The sequence below is a fragment of the Lampris incognitus genome, chromosome 12 (genome assembly GCF_029633865.1).
Source record: "Lampris incognitus isolate fLamInc1 chromosome 12, fLamInc1.hap2, whole genome shotgun sequence".
NCBI lineage: Eukaryota > Metazoa > Chordata > Actinopteri > Lampriformes > Lampridae > Lampris > Lampris incognitus.
This window is the reverse complement of record NC_079222.1, coordinates 50373393-50395745: the sequence shown is the minus strand read 5'-3', so window position 1 is coordinate 50395745 and position 22353 is coordinate 50373393. Positions and strand designations below refer to the sequence as shown.

The 22353-nt window shown below is 45.3% G+C and overlaps 1 protein-coding gene across 4 annotated transcripts in view; it reads right to left on the bottom strand.

The window, feature by feature from the left end:
• Positions 1 to 22353, bottom strand: part of scarb1 (scavenger receptor class B, member 1) — a 37444-nt gene that overhangs the window by 12621 nt on the left and 2470 nt on the right. For 3 of the 4 annotated variants that reach the window (XM_056290354.1, XM_056290353.1, XM_056290355.1), the window contains exons 3-10: positions 15245 to 15386; positions 14937 to 15140; positions 14493 to 14588; positions 12632 to 12747; positions 12380 to 12546; positions 7506 to 7624; positions 325 to 398; positions 120 to 171 (exon numbers count right to left, since the gene is read on the bottom strand). In XM_056290354.1, the coding sequence (XP_056146329.1) occupies positions 120 to 171; positions 325 to 398; positions 7506 to 7624; positions 12380 to 12546; positions 12632 to 12747; positions 14493 to 14588; positions 14937 to 15140; positions 15245 to 15386 (970 nt within the window). The remainder of the gene's footprint in view (positions 1 to 119; positions 172 to 324; positions 399 to 7505; positions 7625 to 12379; positions 12547 to 12631; positions 12748 to 14492; positions 14589 to 14936; positions 15141 to 15244; positions 15387 to 22353) is intronic. The other variant, XM_056290356.1, reaches the window with a different exon arrangement.

Here is a 22353-nt window from a genome sequence, read left to right as displayed (position 1 = left end):
CTGCGGCTGACAAGCGCTGTAGTCATCTAGAAATCAGCTGAGCAATAAGGATATGTGATAAGATATCGTCGAGGTAGTCAGAGAGGCCTTTTAAAATGCATCTTTACAGAGACACCCACCTCCTCGAACCAGATCATTGGCATCACCACTTCAGAAATCCTGCCAGTTTCTCTGCAGGGACAAGGACACGACTTAACAAGTCAAGGTCACACCAGCTCAGAAACGGCAACAAAAGCAGGAAATCAGATGAACTTTGTGCATTGTTTTTGCCGAGGTGAAAACGACACCATATGAGACGCGGGTTAACATCACGGAGTGTCTTACGTAATTCCGGAGACCCTCTTCATGTAGAGGTTGAGCTGCAGGCGAATGGACACGTTCAGCGGGACACCTGTTTGCTGCAAAGACAGACGAGACATACGACGTAATAAGGGAAACCCACCGGGGGGCAATAACGGAAACATTGAAGTCTTCTATTTTCTGCAACTTCTACTTTTAATAGGTGATAATTACTCTTCGGCTGGAAATATGTAACACAGAAGTCTCCAGCCGACCATGATGTGCATGACAACAATACAGACAAAAGCAGGATATCCTCATTGACCATAATTATACTTCTTTGCACCTTCTGGGGGTTGTTTTGGTTCACTTCTAATGTTTGCGGCACTGACCAGCTGAGCAGTATGAGAATTTTCCCTTTCCCGCGTCTGACGTCGGCGGTCCCGCTGGGCTGAATCGGCCTGACCTAAAAATTTACTTTTTTGTGAGGATCTCATCGCGTTGGCTCATAAGGAACACGCATCTGTGCACCACAGGCAGTACAAACCAGGTAGTAGGGTGCTGAGATTGTGAGGAAGCTACTTTAGAGGGTTCAAAACACACCGAAACTCCACATATCAGTGTGATCAGTAAGTCCTCTGCACGCCGCACAAAGCTGCCTCGCATATGACGTGGGGAGTCAAAGGCCATTCTTTACCTCCTTACCATCTGATATGCAGGTTATGACTCGGAATAAGAGAAACCCGTCCTACCCCCCTCCCCCCCCCGCAACACTAAAGCACTTAGAAAACGCACTCAACTGCATGGGATACACAGCATAAAACAAATACTCCCTCGTGTCTGGCTGACGTTTCTAAGAGCTGCAGCTGGTACAGTCACGAAGCGATCCCGTGGCACGGTGACCTGATGTCCCGGGTCAACTTCATTCACCCGCTGGTGACGTCATCACAGCCGCAGCATTCACATGGTAGTGCTGCTGAAGACTTCTGTGACTGGCAAACAGGCCCCAGTTGCAGGTATGTCCCCCAAGACAGTTTGCCATGCTGCTCTTCTTTACCACAGCCTTGCTGGTGCAGCTTACTTTGCATTAAAGAACACAGAGGATCGTTGTCTATGTCAGGGTAAGAAACAGACAACTGTGTCACAGAGCTGCTAACGAGCCTAATTAGGATGCACATTATGCATGTCTCCTGCCAGTGCTCCGGTTTAGGACTTTTTTTGGGGGGGGGGGGGGGTTCTCCCGTTTTCTCCCCAGTTGTGTCCAGCCAATTAGCCCCCACTCTTCCGAGCCGTCCCGGTCTCTGCTCCACCCCCTCTGCTGATCCGGGGAGGGCTGCAGACTACCACATGCCTCCTCCCATACATGAGGAGTCGCCAGCCGCTTCTTTTCACCTGACAGTGAGGAGTTTCACCCCCCCCCCCCGAACAAACTGTCCGACCGACCAGAGGAGGCGCTAGTGCAGCGACCAGGACACATACCCACACCCGGCTTCCCACCCGCAGACACGACCGACTGTGTCTGTAGGGACGCCCGAGCAAGCCGGAGGTAAGATGGGGATTCGATCCGGTGACCCCCCATGTTGGTAGGTAACGAAATAGACCGCCACGTCACCCGGATGCTCCCGGTTTGGGACTTTAAAAGTTTGCTCACTCTGTCCCATGGATCAATGGAATTACCTCCAGTTATCAGAAGTTATCACAGCACTTGTCTTATCAATCAAATCAACTGTCAGGCACCGAGAACCGGTCACGCTTCACTTTGGACTCGGCCTCAACGAGAGATAACAAGCCATTACAAGTCACCACAAGCACAACTCACAGCTAGATCTCCGAAATAGTAGACTGACCATAATTTCACTAACTGCAAGACTGAGATGATATGAGAAGAGAGAAAAACATCGGCGTCATCAACGTGCTGCTGCAACACTTGGCCCGCTGCAGAGGGGCGAGCCTGAAGGATCCAGGCCCACTGGCTGTTTTCTGTTGTTCTGAGCTGGGCTGCGATGGAGCAGGTTTGGATTCGGTATGCACCAAACACTCAGCCAGGACCGCGACACTGCCAGAGTCAACATCTGACAGTGTTATCTCGCACAGCTCCGGGATTTACAACATGTCTTATTTTCAAAGAAATGCGGTCCCTTCTCAGCTTTGCTGTGGGGGTTTTCGGCCTTTTTAATCATTTCCCAGTAGTCTGGGAGAGGGTTTCCCGACAGACAGCGCTTCGTGAGCCATGCCCGCATGTTGTGCGAGAACATTAACTCCCGAGTTGGGTAAGCCCTTCGGTTATCTAGCAATTGTTATCAATCAGTTGTCATAAACACCAGCTTATCCACAAGCTCTCGCCCGCTCTCTAATATCCTGAGAGACCTTTAGGTTGAAATCAGAGCTTTGCTCCTGTCATGTGGCTCTCATAAAAAGTTAATATGAAGTGGAGTGGGCTGCATACCTGCAGTGCACATCGAGCTGGAGGAAATGCCAGCCAAACGCCCAAAGACACTAACCGCTGCCCAAAACAGAAAGCAGCGATAAGGCTGTACCGAGCCTTGCTTCAATTTCCAGAGAACGCTGTGCTGTGTTTTCCTTTATCTAGCACACTACAGATAAACTAACAGAGCTTAGCACGTCTCGCCTCGGACACACGCCCTCTTTCTAAAACTGAAGAACCAAACAATGTTGGCGTGCATTGTTATGAGTGCAGAGTCCACGTAGGTCTAAATTCTATTAACGTCTCTTAATTTGGTTAATGTTACGACTTGGAAAGACACGTTTAAACGAGGCATTTTTAACAAGCCATTAATAATGATGGATGAATTCAAATGTTACTGGGTACCAACCTAGGTTGTTCTTGTCAAAAACCTGATGCCATCCGCTCAATCGCTTTGACCCATCCGCTGATTTGAGGCGACGATAACAAAGAATGGCACAGCACATCTTGGAATTATGCTGAGGGTATATTGTCCTTATCAGAACCGAAACCTACTTCAGTCATGTCAAGCGAATTACAACCCCTAATCCACGAACAGCTCGCATCATTTAGAAATACCTACATTACCAATTAGCTTATCTCCCAGCAGATTACAACTGCTGCCATGGTTCATTTATGGCTGTGCTGGGAGGAGTTGCATACGACATGCAGTACGCTCATAACCGTGAAAGTCAATCGATTACTACCTGTTGATTGGGGTATTGCTGTTTATTTGGCTGAGATGATTATAGCATTTATACATTTACATCTTTAATTAAAAAACCCTCTGAAGTCATAGTTATGTTTTCATGAAGGCTGATGTTTTAGTGAAATCATGGTTATGTTTTCACGACGTCATAGTTATGTTTTCATGGAGTCATAGTTATGTTTTCATGGAGTCACAGTGATGTTTTCATGGGGTGATAGTTATGTTTTCATGGGGTCACAGTTATGTTTTCATGAAGTCACAGTTGTTTTCATGGTGTCATAGTTATGTTTTCGTGAAGTCCTATTTATGTTTTCATGAAGTCACAGTTGTGTTTTCATGAAGTCATAGTTATGTTTTCATGGAGTCATAGTTATGTTTTCATGGAGTCACAGTTGTGTTTTCATGAAGTCACAGTTGTGTTTTCATGGAGTCACAGTTGTGTTTTCATGAAGTCACAGTTGTGTTTTCATGGAGTCACAGTTGTGTTTTCATGAAGTCACAGTTGTGTTTTCATGAAGTCATAGTTATGTTTTCATGAAGTCACAGTTGCGTTTTCATGGAGTCATAGTTATGTTTTCATGGAGTAACAGTTATGTTTTCATGAAGTCACAGTTGTGTTTTCATGAAGTCACAGTTATGTTTTCATGAAGTCACAGTTGTGTTTTCATGAAGTCACAGTTATGTTTTCATGAAGCCACAGTTGTGTTTTCATGAAGTCACAGTTGTGTTTTCATGAAGTCACAGTTATGTTTTCATGAAGTCACAGTTGTGTTTTCATGGAGTCATAGTTAAGTTTTGCACATCCGTCTTACCACTTGTCCTCATCACAGCCTGGTGTCAAAAGGTAGAGGAGACAAGTATGAAATGCTGTTGCTATCAGTTTAAGATTACAAATACCAATACTGAATTATATGGAACGATTTGTTTTTGTTACTTTTTTGTTTGCATAAAAGGACATCACAAAAAGAAGTTCGAAGGTAGCTTTCTGTGCCACCTGAGTTTATATTCAATCACATAGCTGAGGCATGGCAGGCCAACGGACAAGAGTCAAAACTAACAGCACATCAGAAGGCCTGTTTAAGTGAATAAAGTGCCAGAGACCCGACGAAACATTATGAGGCAATGCTTTCCCAAAAGTCCCTCTGAGATAAATTGAGTATTTTTATCGATCCCCATCTATAAATACAAACATTGTATAATGTTGTACCATAGTGACTTCCCTACCAAGTGATTAAGGGGAAAGACAGTTTGAAGATTGCTGAAAATGGGCATGAATCCAAGCTACTGCAGAACACGTTACTTTAATATACTGGCTTTTACAAACAATTAAACACCGTCACCTTTGTAAAAGACTAAACCTACAATTACCTAGTCGTGGCTGAGAAATAATTGGGTTTTTATCAAGCATTTATCTCACATGAGTTTGTTGTAACCTCTTTTTAAAATGTTAATACAAAAGACCCAGATAAGGATCTAGAAAACATAAGACTCCCAGCCAACGGGGGAGTCAACATAAGTAAAGTCCCTCACTTAGGTGAATTCTGTTTCTGTTCCCTTCACGATAAAACATGTCAGAAAATCGTATCTGCAGTGAAAACTACCTTGCCTTCACAGCATTTATAATACACAGTTTTCGAAATGGCCATAAAGTATTTGGTCTATGTCTGGCCAATGTCATTCACCTGCCTCTAAGAGACGCATTTGTATGGAAACACTGTCACTTGTTGCACGACTCTTTGGCAAGTTGGGGGCTGGGTGGTACATACCATGCAGTGATTACACAAGGCAATCCTTACAAAAAGGAAGATTACAGTATATCTTGCGACAGGGTATCTCTGTCACAACTATATCTTGTGACAGATAGTCTGAAATCAGAAGTATTTTGCTACAAAGGGGCTCTTAACAGTGCAGATTTGAGTACCACTGATAAGTGCATCACCTTGTTGCCACATATTAATCAACCTGGGTTTATCTAATCTGATGTTATTAACCCATTTAGATTAAAGGTCAAATGTACTGTTTTTGACACTGTTTTCTCGAGTGTTTCTACCTGTGGCGTTTGCGTAACTGGCTGCCAAGAGTGAATTAGGGTGAAAGTGGATGACTCCAGCTGCAGCATGCTAGCTGTCGCACACAAACACACACACACATGCATGTGTAAGTCAACCGACTACACATAACTCATATTATGTACATACATACCTCATATTTGGGTACATATACCTCAGATTTCTATTTCTAAGTGCTGATACTGTGTATATTGTGCTGTCTGTTTTCTTTTTACAGAGGGTTCTTAAGCTGTTGATTGTGAATTGTATATTGCAAATTGGGATACCTGTTGTACTTTGCTGTTTGCACATTTTGGGGGCTCGTACCTTTTTCATTTCACTGCACTCGGGACTTGTACTTGTGTGTACGTGACAAATAAAACTCTTGAATCTTGAATCTTGAATCTGTCTCTTATGCCCTTTTCCCACTGGCCAACAAACCCGCTAACATCTGCCTTTTTACATTGACCAAAGGCGGACATTAGCGGGTTGTTTTTGGGGTTTTTTTGCAGGTTTTTTGGCCAGTGGGAAAAGGGTATTATAGGCTATCCTGGCGAGCTAAAGCTCCTCTTAGCACCAATTCTGAATGTGGAGTCCCACAAGGCTCGGTGCTGGGACCGAAACTTTTCATTGTATATATCAATTACATATGTGCGGTGTCAAAGATACTGCAGTTTGTTTTGTTTGCAGATGACACTTTTTTTTTTTTAGTTCAGGAGATGACTTGAAAAGTTTAGCAGAAAGCATTGCAAGTGAAATGGTCAAACTGAAAAGACGGTTTGATGAAAATAAGTTATCATTAAATTTGAACAAAACGAAGTTTACGGTTTTTGCTAAACAGAAAAAGGATGAACGTGTTTTACTGTCTATAGATGGAGTTGATACTGAAAGAGTATCTGAGTTTAGAAGTTTGGGTGGAATAATGGATGACAAACTGACATGGAAATCTCATATAGCTTAAATATGTAAAACAAAGGTGTCTAAGAATATTTCTGTTTCGAACGAAGCAAAGTACGTGTTAGATTACAAGGTAATGCGAATTCTGTACTGCTCAATTGTTTTGTCATATTTTAGTTACTGTGTGGAGGTGTGGGGCAACACATATGTATGAGCAACATAAGGCCATTGTTTATATTACAGAAAAGAGCAGTAAGAATTATTCATGAAGTGGATCCAAGAGAACACACCAACGGACTGTTTATCAAGTCAAGCTTAATGAACCTTAAAGGACCATAGAGGGACATTTAATTTTAAACATCAGTGTGCACGTAGTACTGTAAAGCAGAAGTGTATTTCGGTATGTGGCGTCAAACTGTGGAATTCTTTAGAGAACGATCTAAAGGGTTGTATAAATATCTTTCAGTTTAATAAAATATATTAGGAAAGAATAATCAGACATTATGGAGTTGTCAGGTAATGGGTTTTCAGTTGATGGGGAATTATTGTGCATGGCTTTTTGAATCTTTTTCAATTCTCAAGTTGCTGTAAGTATTAGATGTTGAGCAACAGACTGACAGGCCATCTATTCTGTTGTGTATGTATGTGCGAGTAAAGGGCGGGTAAAATACGACTGTCTTCTCCCTGCTCCTTTTCAGTCATGGAATGTGTAAATTGAGTTGTGTTTGATCATGAATTGCTTGTTTCTCTCTAGAGCTGTGCATTACCATGAGCGCAATAAGTAACAACGAAACTCTCACCAATTCTGTTATGCGTACACACAAGTCATAAGGTTTCTCAATAATGTGGAAATTGCTATCAATCCCAGCATATGAATTTGAACCGGTTTGTTTCCCCGGTGACCTTCACACTGGCCTGGTGTGTAGCCGCGGGGCACTACTCTTGACATACAGCTTAGTGTAGGTTGTGGTTTTTAAAGAAAACCTTGATATAAAGAGTGTACATCAGGAATAGAGGTGGTAGTGGTACAACCTACTGTTGTAAAAGCTGTGGTACTGAACACGTATTGTGGTGTGAACGAGTGTGCGAGTCCTCTGTCGCTACTCACGGGGTGAATGTCGATGAAGAGACCGTGTTCTTCCTCATTAGGCTCAAGGCCCTGCACGTAGTCCAGGAGCACGGGGTCAGCATTGAAGAAGTGAGGATGAGAGATGAAGACAGGAGAATCTGTTGAATAGAGAACAAATTAACCGGATATTTCTTCATTTGCATCACAGTCCCTTCCAGATAAAAAACGACGCAGACCACCTGACAAAATGGTCACGTAGGGCTGGACTCGACAGTTTCCTGGGAAGTGGTTTTGTGAAGCCATACCTCCAGATCTTACAACCAGCTGCCCACTGCAGCTCCACTGAACCCGTCACCCATAGGGATGCAGGAACTAAGCGGCTTGGGGAAAGCGCCGGCCTAGAGACAAGTCCACTTTACAGTAAACCCTCCAATTCACGGCCGTTGACAGTCCAGTGACGTTGATGTTGTGTCAAGGCGATAACAAATAAAATCCCTTCTTGATTCAAGTATAAAACACAAAGCAGCTCTATGTGCCGCAGCACACTGACGGATCAAATATATATCAACCCCTCCATCTTCTCAGAGGCCGAGTTTAAACAAGTCAGCGTCTCGAGCTGATCTTTCAAACCTGAGTTTTTCCAGCCCGTGTGCATTGAAAGCACACAATAGCTTGCATTTTTCCAGGCGCACTGTTAAATTGCTAGATTTGAATGTACAGATATCATCAAGGTTGATTTTTTTTAGTTGTATAATGTTGTACTCATGGAGAAGAACACGATTTGGTTCCTGTGTGTACTCCACTAGCAGCAGACTTAAATGTCCTTCGTGAACTTCAGACAATACTGGATGCATTTCCATCAGGGAATACCACAACGGATGATGTCATAACACTTGTATGTATTATGCAGATTGGATCAAACTGGTGTGAAAAGTAGTTTAAAGTAAGTTTCTCGTGGATTGTGGTAAGACAAGTCCACATGAGAACTCATGGAGGGTTTTATATCATGCACAGTCTGTCCCTTTTATTCATGCGCTGAGCAGTGTTACACAACAGCACTGTTGTTTCAAAGCACTTGTTGACATTCTCAAAAACTCATGAAATTATCATGTCAGACAGCTCCCCCCTGCCTTGCTCTGGTGTACCAACGGATGATGTTTTTTGCAAAAGGTGTGCAGGCTGAACCGAGCAGATCCTGAGGTGATTAGTACATGACAACTATATATATATATATATATATATATATATATATATATATATATATATATATATACAAGAGAGAGAGACAGACAGACAGACAGAGAGAGAGAGAGAGAGAGACACACACACACACACACACACATATAGTATATATATATATGTATACACAGTGGTGTGAAAAAGTGTTTGCCCCCTTCCTGATTTCTTATTTTTTTGCATGTTTGTCACACTTAAATGTTTCAGATCATCAAATAAATTTAAATATTAGACAAAGATGACACAAGTAAACACAAAATGCAGGTTTTAAATGAAGGTTTTTATTATTAAGGGGGAAAAAATCCAAAGCTACATGGCCCTGTGTGAAAAAGTGATTACCCCCTAAACCTAATAACTGGTTGGGCCACCCTTAGCAGCAAAAACTGCAATCAAGCATTTGCGAGAACTGGCAATGAGTCTTTTACAGCGCTGTGGAGGAGTTTTGGCCCACTCATCTTTGCAGAATTGTTGTAATTCAGCCACATTGGAGGGTTTTCAAGCATGAACCGCCTTTTTAAGTTCATGCCACAGCATCTCAATCGGATTCAGGTCAGGACTTTGACTAGGCCACTCCCAAGTCTTCATTTTGTTTCTCTTAAGCCATTCAGAGGTGGACTTGCTGGTGTGTTTTGGATCATTGTCCTGCTGCAGAACCCGAGTGCGCTTCAGCTTGAGGTCACGAACAGATGGCCGGACATTCTCCTCCAGGATTTTTTGGTAGACAGCAGAATTCATGGTTCCATTTACCACAGCAAGTCTTCCAGGTCCTGAAGCAGCAAAACAGCCCCAGACCATCACACTACCACCACCATATTTTACTGTTGGTATGATGTTCCTTTTCTGAAATGTGGTGTTATTTTTACGCCAGATGTAATGGGACACACACCCTCCAAAAAGTTCAACTTTTGTCTCATCGGTCCACAGAGTATTTTCCCAAAAGTCTTGGGGATCATCAAGATGTTTTCTGGCAAAACTGAGAGGAGCCTTTATGTTCTTTTTTCGTCTTGGAACTCTGCCATGCGGGCCATTTTTGCCCGGTCTCTTTCTTATGGTGGAGTCATGAACACTGACCTTAACTAAGGCAAGTGAGGCCTGCAGGTCTTTGGATGTTGTTGTGGGGTCTTTTGTGACCTCTTAGATGAGTCGTCGCTGTGCTCTTGGGGTAATTTTGGTTGGCCGGCCACTCCTGGGAAGGTTCACCACTGTTCCATGTTTTCGCCATTTGTGGATAATGGCTCTCACTGTGGTTCGCTGGAGTCCCAAAGCTTTAGAAATGGCTTTATAACCTTTTCCAGACTGATAGATCTCAGTTACTTTGTTTCTCATTTGTTCCTGAATTTCTTTGGACTGCAGCATGATATCTAGCTTTGGAGGATCTTTTGGTCTACTTCACTGTGTCAGGCAGGTCCTATTTAAGTGATTTCTTGATTGAGAAGAGGTGTGGTAGTAATCAGGCCTGGGTATGGCTAGAGAAATTGAACTCAGCTTTCCAAAGATGTGATAAACCACACTTAATTTATGTTTTAAAAGGGGGGGGGGCAATCACTTTTTCACACAGGGCCATGTAGGTTTGGATTTTTCTTTTCCCTTAATAATAAAAACCTTCATTAAAAAACTGCATTTTGTGTTTACTTGTGTTATCTTTGTATAAGAATAAGAAATCAGGAAGGGGGCAAACACTTTTTCACACCACTGTATATATGTATACTCTCAGAAGCATTAGTATAGAAGATGACGCCCCTTCCTCATGTCATCTGGTATGCTTTTAAAGCCCATATGGGGGGTAGGGGGGTTATAATTTCATACCTATCAAGGTTTAAATCATTTCTGCAAAAGAAAAAGAAAAGAAAAAGGAAAACTCAAATCAGAATTCGAGAAGAACCAATCAGAAATTGGAACCAGAAGAAGAAAGTAACCCACAGAAGGTGACCCTGGACTTTGACACACTGTTGATCAAACATACAGCTACAAATGTAGTTCAGTAGGGCACATCTACCCTACACTTGGAGCAAATAAACCAGGGAAACGTTTGGCAACTCTCCTGAAAACCCCAGACAAACTCTGCTGGAACACCCTAAACCAGACAAACACATCAGCAAAGAGGAGGAGACGAGGGATACTTTTCTTCTTCTTCTCTTTTTATTTTTTTAAGGAGGCCCCGGGGTTTAGATGGACTTCCTGCTGAGTTCTATTCCTACTTTTGGGATAATATACAACCAATATTTATGGGTAGGATAACACAGATGTCATGGACTGTAAAGCTCCCCCGAATCTGTATGAAACTGTACTTTCAGTTTTTCCAGGAGCTTTAAGGTCAACGGTATCTCGAGCCAGTTAGTCTCGTAGACTGTGACAATGAGATAATTACTGAATTGACCATAGTCACAGAATACCTGAAGTCTCCATCCATCCATCCATCCATCCAACCATCCATCCATCCATCCATCCATCCATCCATCCATCCATCCATCCATCCATCCATTATCCAAACCGCTTATCCTGCTCTCAGGGTCGCGGGGATGATGGAGCCTATCCCAGCAGTCCTTCATGTGGACCAAACTGGGTCCATTAAGCATAGGTACATGCAAACTAATGCCCCTAACTGCCCCTAACTGCCCCACGCTGACTCGGTACGCGCAGAATACTACTGTAAATGGTTTCAATGTTAAAGGAGCAACAGCGGGCTGTCGATTCTGGGCAGAACTTCGAAGCATTTTCAAACCATTAAACCGAGTTCGACACCGCCCTTCCCAATCAGAAAGCATCAGGATGCCTGCAAAGCCACGCCCCGAAAACACACACATGCACGCGCTCCGGACACTCCAGCGGACTGAAGCGAAAGCATTCCCCCTGAGACCAGCATCATTCCGAGCGGAGCCGGATCAGCTGCACCGGATGATGTCACACACGTCCGAGGAAACTACCTTTATTCCTCAGGGTCCGGCTCCGTTGCTGTAGCAGTCACGACCGGCTCGCTAGGTAGCTAGCAGGCAGCCGTGTGTTAGCAGCCGGCCTTTGTGTACGCGCAACCGCTATGTGCGTAACAAACGCACGTGTCGCTGAGGGTTTGATAGACAGCCCACTCGTGCCAATCATTTAACTCGGTCGTTCGTTTGATAGGACGTCGTTGTTTTAGCTCCCGCCCCTTACAGGAACAACGCACCATAGAGAGCATCCTGACCAGCTGCATCTCAGTGTGGTACGGCAGCTGCACCTCAGTAGACCAGAAAGCTCTGCAGCGGGTCGTCATGGCGACCCAGCATATCACCGGTACCCAGCTCCCAGCCATAAAAGACATTTATCACAAACGCTGCCTTCGAAGGGGTCTGAGCATCAGCAGAGATCCCACCCACCCCAACCATGGACTGTTCTCCCCCCTGCGCTCTGGGAGGCGCTACAGGAGCCTCAGAGCCTGCACTACCAGGCTCAAAAACAGCTTCTTTCCACAAGCTGTTGCCCACCTGAACCTGGCTACCCACTGAATGTCTGTAGGTATTTTGTACTCCAGCTCTCTTTTAACTTATTTTTAGCTTTTGGTCTTCATGTGTGTATACCTTATACTGTGTTTGCTGTGTTGTCTGGCACGGTGGCGGCATGGTGAGGGTGCATTTATAACACAAAAAGGTGTGTAGCTGACATCCCAGTATGAGATACATATTCCTCATTTGAGCACTCACTGTGTCGGCAGCTGCTGACATTGAGCAAGCCAGACTGTCTGCAGGGGCAGAAGCCCTCATTGGGAGCGTAGTCGGATCCATTGGCAAACAGGGTTTTTGGAGCCACATATCGATACAGAGGGATCCCCTTGAAAGCGCCAGGGCGCTGGTAAACAAGCTCCATAGATCTGAAAACAGGCGGGGAAAGAGTTGTGCATCAATACCTACATGTGTGAGAGAGTCAGTGCAGTTTGTTTGTTTTGCTTCTTTTACCTGCAGGCGTCAGGGCTGTAAAAAGGCAGCGTGGACTCGGGCGTCATGAAGGGGGGCCACATCTGCCCAGCTGTTCCATTGATCATGTTACACTGAGGGGTTCCCCAGTTCGTCAGCTATTGATGCAAACAACACACAGAGAGTTGTCCAAACACAAGCCGGAGATAAGGAGTAAAAAGGAGTAAATCCACACACACAGAGGCGCGGTCACATGACGAACACAAGCCGACTCCGCCCCCCTCCCCAAGACAGCGTTGCCAATGATCGCTGCTTCATCAAGTCCGGCCATAGTCGGATCTGACGAGACCGGGGCACGAACCCCAGTCCCCAGTGGGACACTGCATCGACACAAAGCCGATGCCGAGACCGCTACACCACCGCGGACTAAAAAGAAAGATGATATTTCTGATGAAGCAGAGAGGACAATCTCACGAGAGCTGTTTTTTTGGGGGGGGGGTTCCCCCTTTTACTCCCCAATTGTACCCCATCCCACTCTTCCGAGCCGTCCCGGTCGCTGCTCCGCCCCCTCTGCTGACCCGGGGAGGGCTGCAGACTACCACATGCCTCCTCCCATACATGTGGAGTCACCAGCCACTTCTTTTCACCTGACAGTGAGGAGTTTCACCAGGGGGACGTAGCGCGTGGGAGGATCACGCTGTTCCCCCCAGTTTCCCCTCCCCCCCCGAACAGGCGCCCCGACCGACCAGAGGAGGCGCTAGTGCAGTAACCAGGACACATACCCACATCCGGCTTCCCACCTGCACACACGGCCAATTGTGTCTGTAGGGACGCCCGACCAAGCCGGAGGCAACACGGGGATTCGGACCATCGACCCCCTTGTTGGTAGGCAACGGAATAGACACTTCCCGGACATCTCAAAAGTTATTTTAATGTTACACCACCAATTACTAATAAACAGTATCTTCACATTTGCACGTCAAAATACACTAAGATATTCAGGACAAAACTCCAGGGAGACTGTGTACTTCTGGAGGTGTATGTAGTACTTCTGGAAGAGTGTGTATTTCTGGAAGAGTGTGTACTTCTGGAAGAGTGTGTACTTCTGGAAGAGTGTGCATTTCTGGAAGAGTGTGTACATCTGGAAGAGGGTGTACATCTGGAAGAGGGTGTATTTCTGGAAGAGGGTGTACTTCTGGAAGAGTGTACTTCTGGAAGAGTGTGTACTTCTGGAAGTGTATGTAGTACTTCTAGAAGAGGGTGTACTTCTGGAAGAGTGTGTACTTCTGGAAGTGTGTGTACTTCTGGAAGAGTGTGTACTTCTGGAAGTGTATGTAGTACTTCTAGAAGAGGGTGTACTTCTGGAAGAGTGTACTTATGGAAGAGTGTGTACTTCTGAAAGAGTGTACTTCTGGAAGAGTGTGTACTTCTGGAAGAGTGTACTTCTGGAAGAGTGTGTACTTCTGGAAGTGTATGTAGTACTTCTAGAAGAGGGTGTACTTCCGGAAGAGTGTGTACTTCTGGGAGAGCGTGTACTTCTGGAAGAGTGTGTACTTCCGGAAGAGAGGGCTTGTGTTTCTAGATAAAGGCTTGCCAGACAAATGAGCTTCCGGTCGATCGGGGCATTTTCCGGACGACTGGAGTTTGGGGAAATGGGCTGTCAGGACAACGGGCAGTTGTGGCTACCTTGACTGAAATGCAAACAATGTGTTTCCGTTTCAAAATTGTGAAATATTGTTTTGTCGAGTCGTCTGAGTAACCACCTCATGCGAGCGTATAAACTTTTCTGCAACATTTGAGTTTTTCCCGAAATCCACGTGTTTCCGTGACTCGTTTTTTTTAGTCCTCAATTTCAAACTGCGCCTTAAGCAGGTTAGTGGAAATTTGCCTACGGGTGTTTTACCTTCTTCAGGCCATTCCAGGAGTCGACTTTGTGGACCTTCCTGATGTCGTCTTTCCCAGTGAAGATGTTGAACAGCCCGGTGTTGGAGTTGTTGAACTACATGACAAGGGAACACACCGAGTTATGGTTAGCTTTCAAAATACTGCCTCTTCGGTACCAGCTCACCAAACCAAATGCTGACAAGCTCCTGGACAAATGGTGCTGTCGCCGACTTCTGAACCATCCTAGCCCGGTTCCTGTTGCTCACAGCAGCTTACAGATCTGGTTTTTTAGTCCAGCATGAAGCTGCTCTCTGGTAGGTGTGTGACAGCGCTGTCCAAGGTTTTCCATTGTGTAACTACAATACATGATTTACACAACAAGTAAGTTTTGGATCCATTTCATCTCCTTCCACTTGGTCTGGGTCCAAGCTTATGAATCCTTTACAGATGATCTATTACTCACCTCAGCGAAGAGGCCAAACTTGCCAGTGGAGGGCAGCATGCCGGGTAAGTATTTATTGAGGAAGTCCACTAGTCCACTGTCGTAGCCCCACATCAGCTCCCCTACGGTCTTGGTCAGGAAGGGACCCTCTTTGAACGTTTTAAAGGTGGCGCTGATCATCAGCCGCACCGCAAACGGCAGGTTCTCCATCATCACTGCTGCACCCTGAAACACAGAGGAGGCCGGGTGCTACACACTGCACTACCCACTCACTGTATGTGTGTGTGTATGTGTGTGTGTGTGTGTGTGTTGTAGCAACAACATCGTACCAACACCAGCATGTTTGGGATGGTGACTGTATCGGACTCGTTTCCTGCAGACATGCTGGGCTCGAAGAAGTACCTCCGGTATTCCTTGTACGACACCGTGTTGTTGGCATGGAAGGTGATGTTGTCCTTCTGGCACCGCTTCCTGAAACAAACAACAAAACCCAAACACATTTTACATATTTTTATGAACAGCAAACTGAAACACAAAGAACGGCTGACACGGCAACTGACCCGTCAGCACAGTTTTGCATTGAAACAAAAAGACACTTTTACTTGAAGTCGTCTAGGACTTTCTCCATGTACTTCCTGTGTAGCTCTGTAGTCTGAGCAGTATTTGTAGTCTGAGCAGTATTTTTATTCTGAGCAGTATTTGCTAGTACTCGTCCAGGTCCCGCTAATACTCAGCATAAACCCAGCCAGCAAACTGTTCCTGACTTTGTTAAACAATTTTAAGTTAAGGCAGTTTTAGAAATACTTATTACTGTACTCTTGGCTTTGTATAAATTGTTGGAAATTATTAATTATTATTAATTGTGTGACTCCTGTCTATTGGTATTTGGACGAACAGTTCTGAAAATCAAAACCCGCCTGAAACCCTGTGTGAGGCTTGGTCTGAAGAACGTCTGTGCCAAGTTTGGTGACGTTTGGCCAAGCTTTGTGGCCTGTGAAAATGTTTACACGTTTCAATAAAATCCAATATGGCGGCCGGATCAATTACGGTTACATGAGAAGTTGGCATGTCTCGGCCTTGGGACCTCCCACGGTATCGCCACACATCCATCAGTTATTTAAGGAAAACACATCAGCTGCTACTAGCCAACACCATTTTGTTGTTATTGCAGTATCCCCCACCCCCACCCCCAGTGGTCAAATTAAAAATTACTCCGATTTTTTTCTTTTTTTTGTTGTTGTGCTTCCTCAGAATGGGGTCTTGAGTCCATGTACCAAGTCTGGGCTTGATACATCAAACCGTCGCTGAATTATGACTCACTTCCGGTTTGGCGGCATAGCCGCCATTTTCAACGGGCTGTGACGGACGTATGCGTTCCTCTCGGTTTTAGGAGAAGAAGAAGAAAAAATATAGTGCCAAATTTCACAACTTTTTACTACACGGTTCTAGGGGCGTCCATAGACATCCTAGAAGAAGAAGAAGAAATAATAATAATAATAATAATAATAATATGGCAAGCAGGAATGAGGGGCCCAAACAGTCCAAGCATATCCCTAGGGAAGTGTCCCCGAGTCCACATACCCAGTTTGGTGTCAGTACATCAGAACGTTGCTGAGATATGCCCGCAGTCCTTGTGACTGGTGGTGACAGACAAACGGTTTTACAAATCAAAAATATCTCTGATAACTGTTGTTAGGCTTGGTCTGAAGATCATCTTTGCCAAGTTTGAGCCTATGAAAATGTTTAACTACTTTGATGGAATCAAATATGGGGTCCACTTCAATTAGGTTGACATGCGAAGTTGCCATGTCCCAGCTTGGGACCCCCCACGGTATCCCCAGACACGCGACTCAGTCATTTAACACAAACACACATCAACAGTTATTAGCCGAAACATATTTTTGCTCATTGTTGTGCCCGCCAGTGACAACACAATGACACAATTTGTCTTTTTTGTTAAACTCAAGAAGGCGTCCTGAGTGAATACACCAAGTTTGGTGTCATCACATCCAACAGCTTCTGAGATACGACCTTTCTCCCTGCACGCAAGTTTGATCCAACAGTTTCAAAAACCGAAAATCCAATAAAAATAAAAATAAAGAGAAATTTGGTGAAAATAGGACAAAATATGTGGACTGTGAATACTTTTAAAATTATGATTACAATATCTGTATACCTTATACTATATACACCAATCAGCCAAAACCACTGACAGGTCAGTGAACAACACCGACCGTCTCGTTACAACGGGACCATCCGGAGGTGGGACTTATTAGGCAGCAAGCAGTCAGGTCCTGAAGGGACATGACGTCATGGGTTGCGTTGCACTTGGCTTGATCCAAGTAGTCCAATGGTACCTCATTTTTGAAAATCCGGCATGCGAAATCTGACCCGTTCATTTGGTAAGTTCTTTCAAATCCAGCAGGCCGCCGTGCCAACTGAGGGAACTCCGGCCTCCGCCGCCGCTGTGCTGAGTCCACGTGTTCAGGTCAAAGGTCTCTATGCAGAATTACCAGTCAGCCAGGAAGATTTACCATCTCAGCGGTCATTCTGCACATTAAGTGGAACATCTCTATTAACATTGGTGGTGGTGGTGGGTTCCAGAGGGCCGTGACGCTGTGCCCTGTCCGTGGTGCTGAACTGTCTGTCGCTAACGGCTGCTTGTCTGTGTGTGTTCTGTTATGACGTCTTCACTTACATGAATCCCCCCCCCTTTTCTCCCCAATTGTACTTGGCCAATTACCCCTCTCTTCCGAGCCGTCCCGGTCTCTGCTCCACCCCCTCTGCCGGCCCGGGGAGGGCTGCAGACTACCACCTGCCTCCTCCCATACATGTGGAGTCGCCAGCCGCTTCTTTTCACCTGACAGTGAGGAGTTTCACCAGGGGGACGTAGCACGTGGGAGGATCCCGCTATTCCCCCCAGAAACCCCTCCCCCTGAACAGACGCCCCGACCAACCAGAGGAGGCGCTAGTGCAGCGACCAGGACACATACCCACATCCCAGACAGCATCTGGATGTGGGCCACTTCAGGCAATGATGCGGCACTGATGGCCCTGACAAAATGGATGTGAGCCTGACGTGGCCCACATGTATAACAGCACACATGGCCCAAATATGCCAAGTCACATGTGGGCCTTTTCTGGCAAAGATGTGGTGCTCTGGGTGACATGTGACCTGGATGTGACCCTGAAGTGGCCCGTGTGGTAAATGGCGAATATGGCCCAAATATCCCAAACAAATACGGGCCACCTTTGGCAAATATGTGACACGTGCGTCACTACTATGGCTTGGTTCTGGCCCAGATCTGGCAAACAGGAGCGGACCGCCCAAGTGCCACGCGGTATGTGGGCCGGATGAAGTGCCGGGTGTGGGACGGACGGGTCCGGGCCACAGCAATTTTGCCATCTGGGATCCGGCTTCCCACCCACAGACACGGCCACTTGTGTCTGCAGGGACGCCCGACCAAGCCGGAGGCAACACGGGGAATCGAACCAGCGATCCCCGTGTTGGTAGGCCACAGAATAGACTGCCCCGCTACCCAGGTTACATGACATTTTGTTGGCTTTGTGGGGTGGTGGTGGTGGGTGGTGGGGGGGTGGCTGTCATGCGTTTTGCATCCCCGCCCATTTTCACCATAGTCCTCTGACGTGCACACACAGCTGGTCTGATGTGATGCGGTTCTTTGTAAGAGGATTTGCATTTTGCTTTCGAAGTCAGCTGGTTTTTTGTGTGTTTGTGTTTGTGTTTGTGTTGTGGCGATAAAGCTCCCTCCTCACGCCACGCTGTCTGCTGGTGGCGCTGCTCGGCTGGACATGTGTCTCGACTTGTGTCTCGGGGCTGGACCTGACACGCGTAACACTATAGGACAGGACACGGTAAGCTTGTGTAACCGGTTATGTTCTTGCCCGGTGCGGGATTCGATACGGGGTGTACTGCACCACAAGGCAACATCACTAGCCGCTCGACTAGAGGGTCAGACCCGTTAGCTAGGGGCTAACGTGTCTTATTAGTAGTTTACACTAGGCTGGCAGTTTGTTATTTTGTTTTGTCTTTTTTTCTCGGCATGGGCAGAGGGGTCAGGGGTCAAGGTTTAAAGGTCATGGTTCAATAACGTCGAAGTGTATTTAAGGCGCCTACATGTTTTATTTGGGGGTTTTTTATCACAGTTTCCAAACGTTTGTTCGGCCGCTTCATGACTTTACTAAAGTGCCCCATGTGCTCAGAAATCCAGAGAAGAAGAAGGAGCAGCCTACGTCATCGACGGGGCCACTCTAAAATGTACGTTTTCCGTTTTTTATACTGAACGAACATCATCAAGCAGCGACGTGAAATAACAGTAATAACAGCAGCTCATAATAAGTAATAACAGCAGCTGATAATGAGTAATAACAGCAGCTCATAATAAGTAATAACAGCAGCTCATAATAAGTAATAACCGCAGCTGATGAGTAATAACAGCAGCTCATAATAAGTAATAACAGCAGCTCATAATGAGTAATAACAGCAGCTGATAATGAGTAATAACAGCAGCTCATAATAAGTAATAACAGCAGCTGATAATGAGTAATAACAGCAGCTCATAATAAGTAATAACAGCAGCTCATAATGAGTAATAACAGCAGCTCATAATAAGTAATAACAGCAGCTGATAATGAGTAATAACAGCAGCTCATAATAAGTAATAACAGCAGCTGATAATGAGCAATAACAGCAGCTCATAATAAGTAATAACAGCAGCTCATAATGAGTAATAACAGCAGCTCATAATAAGTAATAACAGCAGCTGATAATGAGTAATAACAGCAGCTCATAATGAGTAATAACAGCAGCTCATAATAAGTAATAACAGCAGCTCATAATGAGTAATAACAGCAGCTCATAATGAGTAATAACAGCAGCTCATAATGAGTAATAACAGCAGCTCATAATAAGTAATAACAGCAGCTCATAATGAGTAATAACAGCAGCTCAGGTGACTACACAACGCGAACACAACGAGTCGAACAACGAGCAAGCTGCGCGGTTTCCGCGGCGGCGGCGGCCATTGTTATCACCATGGCAACGGCAGAAAACCCGGCATTCCAACAACTTTCTGCCGAGACCTGAATCTTCACAGCAGCTAACAAAATAAAGACCATACACATTCACCGAACGACGACTATAAAAGCAAAATTCACATTTCACACTAGACATGTCATCTAAACGCACTGTAACGCCTCAACTCTTAAACCGTCGCATTTCCCCCTGCGGAGAAAAGGAGCGTCCGCCATTTCTGCTTTGGCAGAAAGAAAATCGACACTCTGTACGTTGTAGTCCACGGACTTCCGGCTTTTACTGCGGCGGTCATACCAGTTTCCTGTTTGTTGGCGCTCGCTACAATGGCGTGTTTGTGGCGATGCCTGCAGGCTTCACCGTGGATAAATGTCCACGACATGCACACAACGGTCGACCCACTTTCCCCTGCGCCTACCAGCCCACGGCGGGGATGTTTCAAGTTGCACACATCCTCCAGATTTTATTGCCGTCTCAATTCAACGTCCTTTCACAGTCCTTCACTTTCTTATTTCCTTTTCCCCAAAATATCCTTTCACGTCTCTTTTCTGTTTCTTTAAGCTGCAGAGATTGGCTGGCTGGTCCGGTTTTCAATGTTTCGGCGTTTGTCCGACAGCATAAGTCACTTAAAGCAACTTCTGGCTCCTTTAAATAGAGTCCTATTCTATTCCATTAACCGCGATGCCGAGGGTCTAAGGACAGGATGTTGTGTTACTGTAAAGCCCACTGAGGCAAATATGTAATTTGGGATATTTGGCTATACGAATAAAATCGACATGATTTGACAATATCCTCTGACCGCGATGCAAACCCGTTCTGCAGGAAGCCATGCCAAGACCGTCAACAACCGCTGCCCACACTGTGGCCCGAAAACAGCTCGGCGTTCGGATTCAGACTTGCCTAATTTCATCACCTCAGTGGGGATGACGCACTCCGGTCGGGCCGTGTCGGGTGTGGAGGGAGATTCGCCTTGCACGAGGCGACTGTCTCCAACTGTTAAGCATGGTGACTAAACACCTGCGACCACACGTACAGGGGGATCTTTAACGGTTTGAGTTTGATCCTAAAAATGTGCACGGGTCGACATCTTGTCATTTATGAACCTACCCTCATACGTGCGGACGTATCTTGATGTGTACAACTTGAAACTTTTCCCCCGTTTGCTGGTAGGTGCAGGTGAAAGTGTGTGGACAGTTGTGTGCGTGTGGTTGACATTTATCCATGCTACATCTTGCAGGCATCGTGAAAAATATGCCATGGTCAACAGCCCACGCCAACAAACAGGAAACTGGTATGACCGCTGCAGTAGAAACCGGAAGTCAGCGGACTACAGTTAGGCACAGAGCCGATAGAAAAGAAGAGGCCCAAAAAAAAAAAATGTAGGCATCTCCCGCCCAGGTGGGGCAAAATGTGACACTGACACGGTATCCCCTAGTGGAGAGTATGTGTATTACATGCTCTGAAGTGATCCCGAGTTGCAAATTAAGCCTTAGGCAGTGAGTGAGGTATAACTTTAACAGCCTAAATTACAAGTTCACATAAAAAAACCATCCTCAGCAAGACAAGACTGGCCTGGATGACTTCCTTGAAGTTTCCTCCTTACTAACGCAATTAAGCCCTATGGGAAAATCAGAAAGGATAAACAACTTTTTGTAAAAGTGTTTCGATTAATGTCAGAATAGCATGAGAAAATGAGAAAACTGTTCCTGTTCTTGGTCAACAGCCTAATAGACTATATGATACATCTCAAAATGTTGAAGACTATTGTGTTTTAGACGTAGAGGACAGGAAGAGATGGAAACGGATGACCCGCTGTGGTGACACCTAATGGGAGCAGCCAAATGTAGTAGTAGTAGTAGTAGTAATATGTTTTAGACGTAATCGCTGTTAATTGTGAGGACAGGTAAGTGAATCAAAAATAATGAGCAGTTTCCTTTTAAAGTGACTTGCCATATCCTTTCATCAATTTTCTCTTTTATTGAATAATGATCGACTACCTTCCATAATCAACCAGGGGTGGGCAGTCTTACGCAAAAACGGCTGGTTTGGATGAAGGTTTTTGTTTCCAACCAAGAAGTTACACACCTGTGTCTCCTAATCAAGTTCCTCAGCAAAGACCCTACTGGTTGGTTAGTGGGATCAGGTGTGTAACTGCTTAGTTCAGCCACACCGGCCCTTTCTGGATGAGACTGCCCACCCCTGAGCTAGGCTGTAATCACTTATGTCCTATTCAGAACTCACCATATCCCCCATCAATGTTTCAAAAAAAAATACACTGCCCTCACAGGGTACCAATGGACAGTGTCAAATCCCTTGTGGCCACCCCTGGGAAGGAGGGAACAAGCCGGCAGAAGAAGCAGACACTAATAGCCGTGTCACTGTATG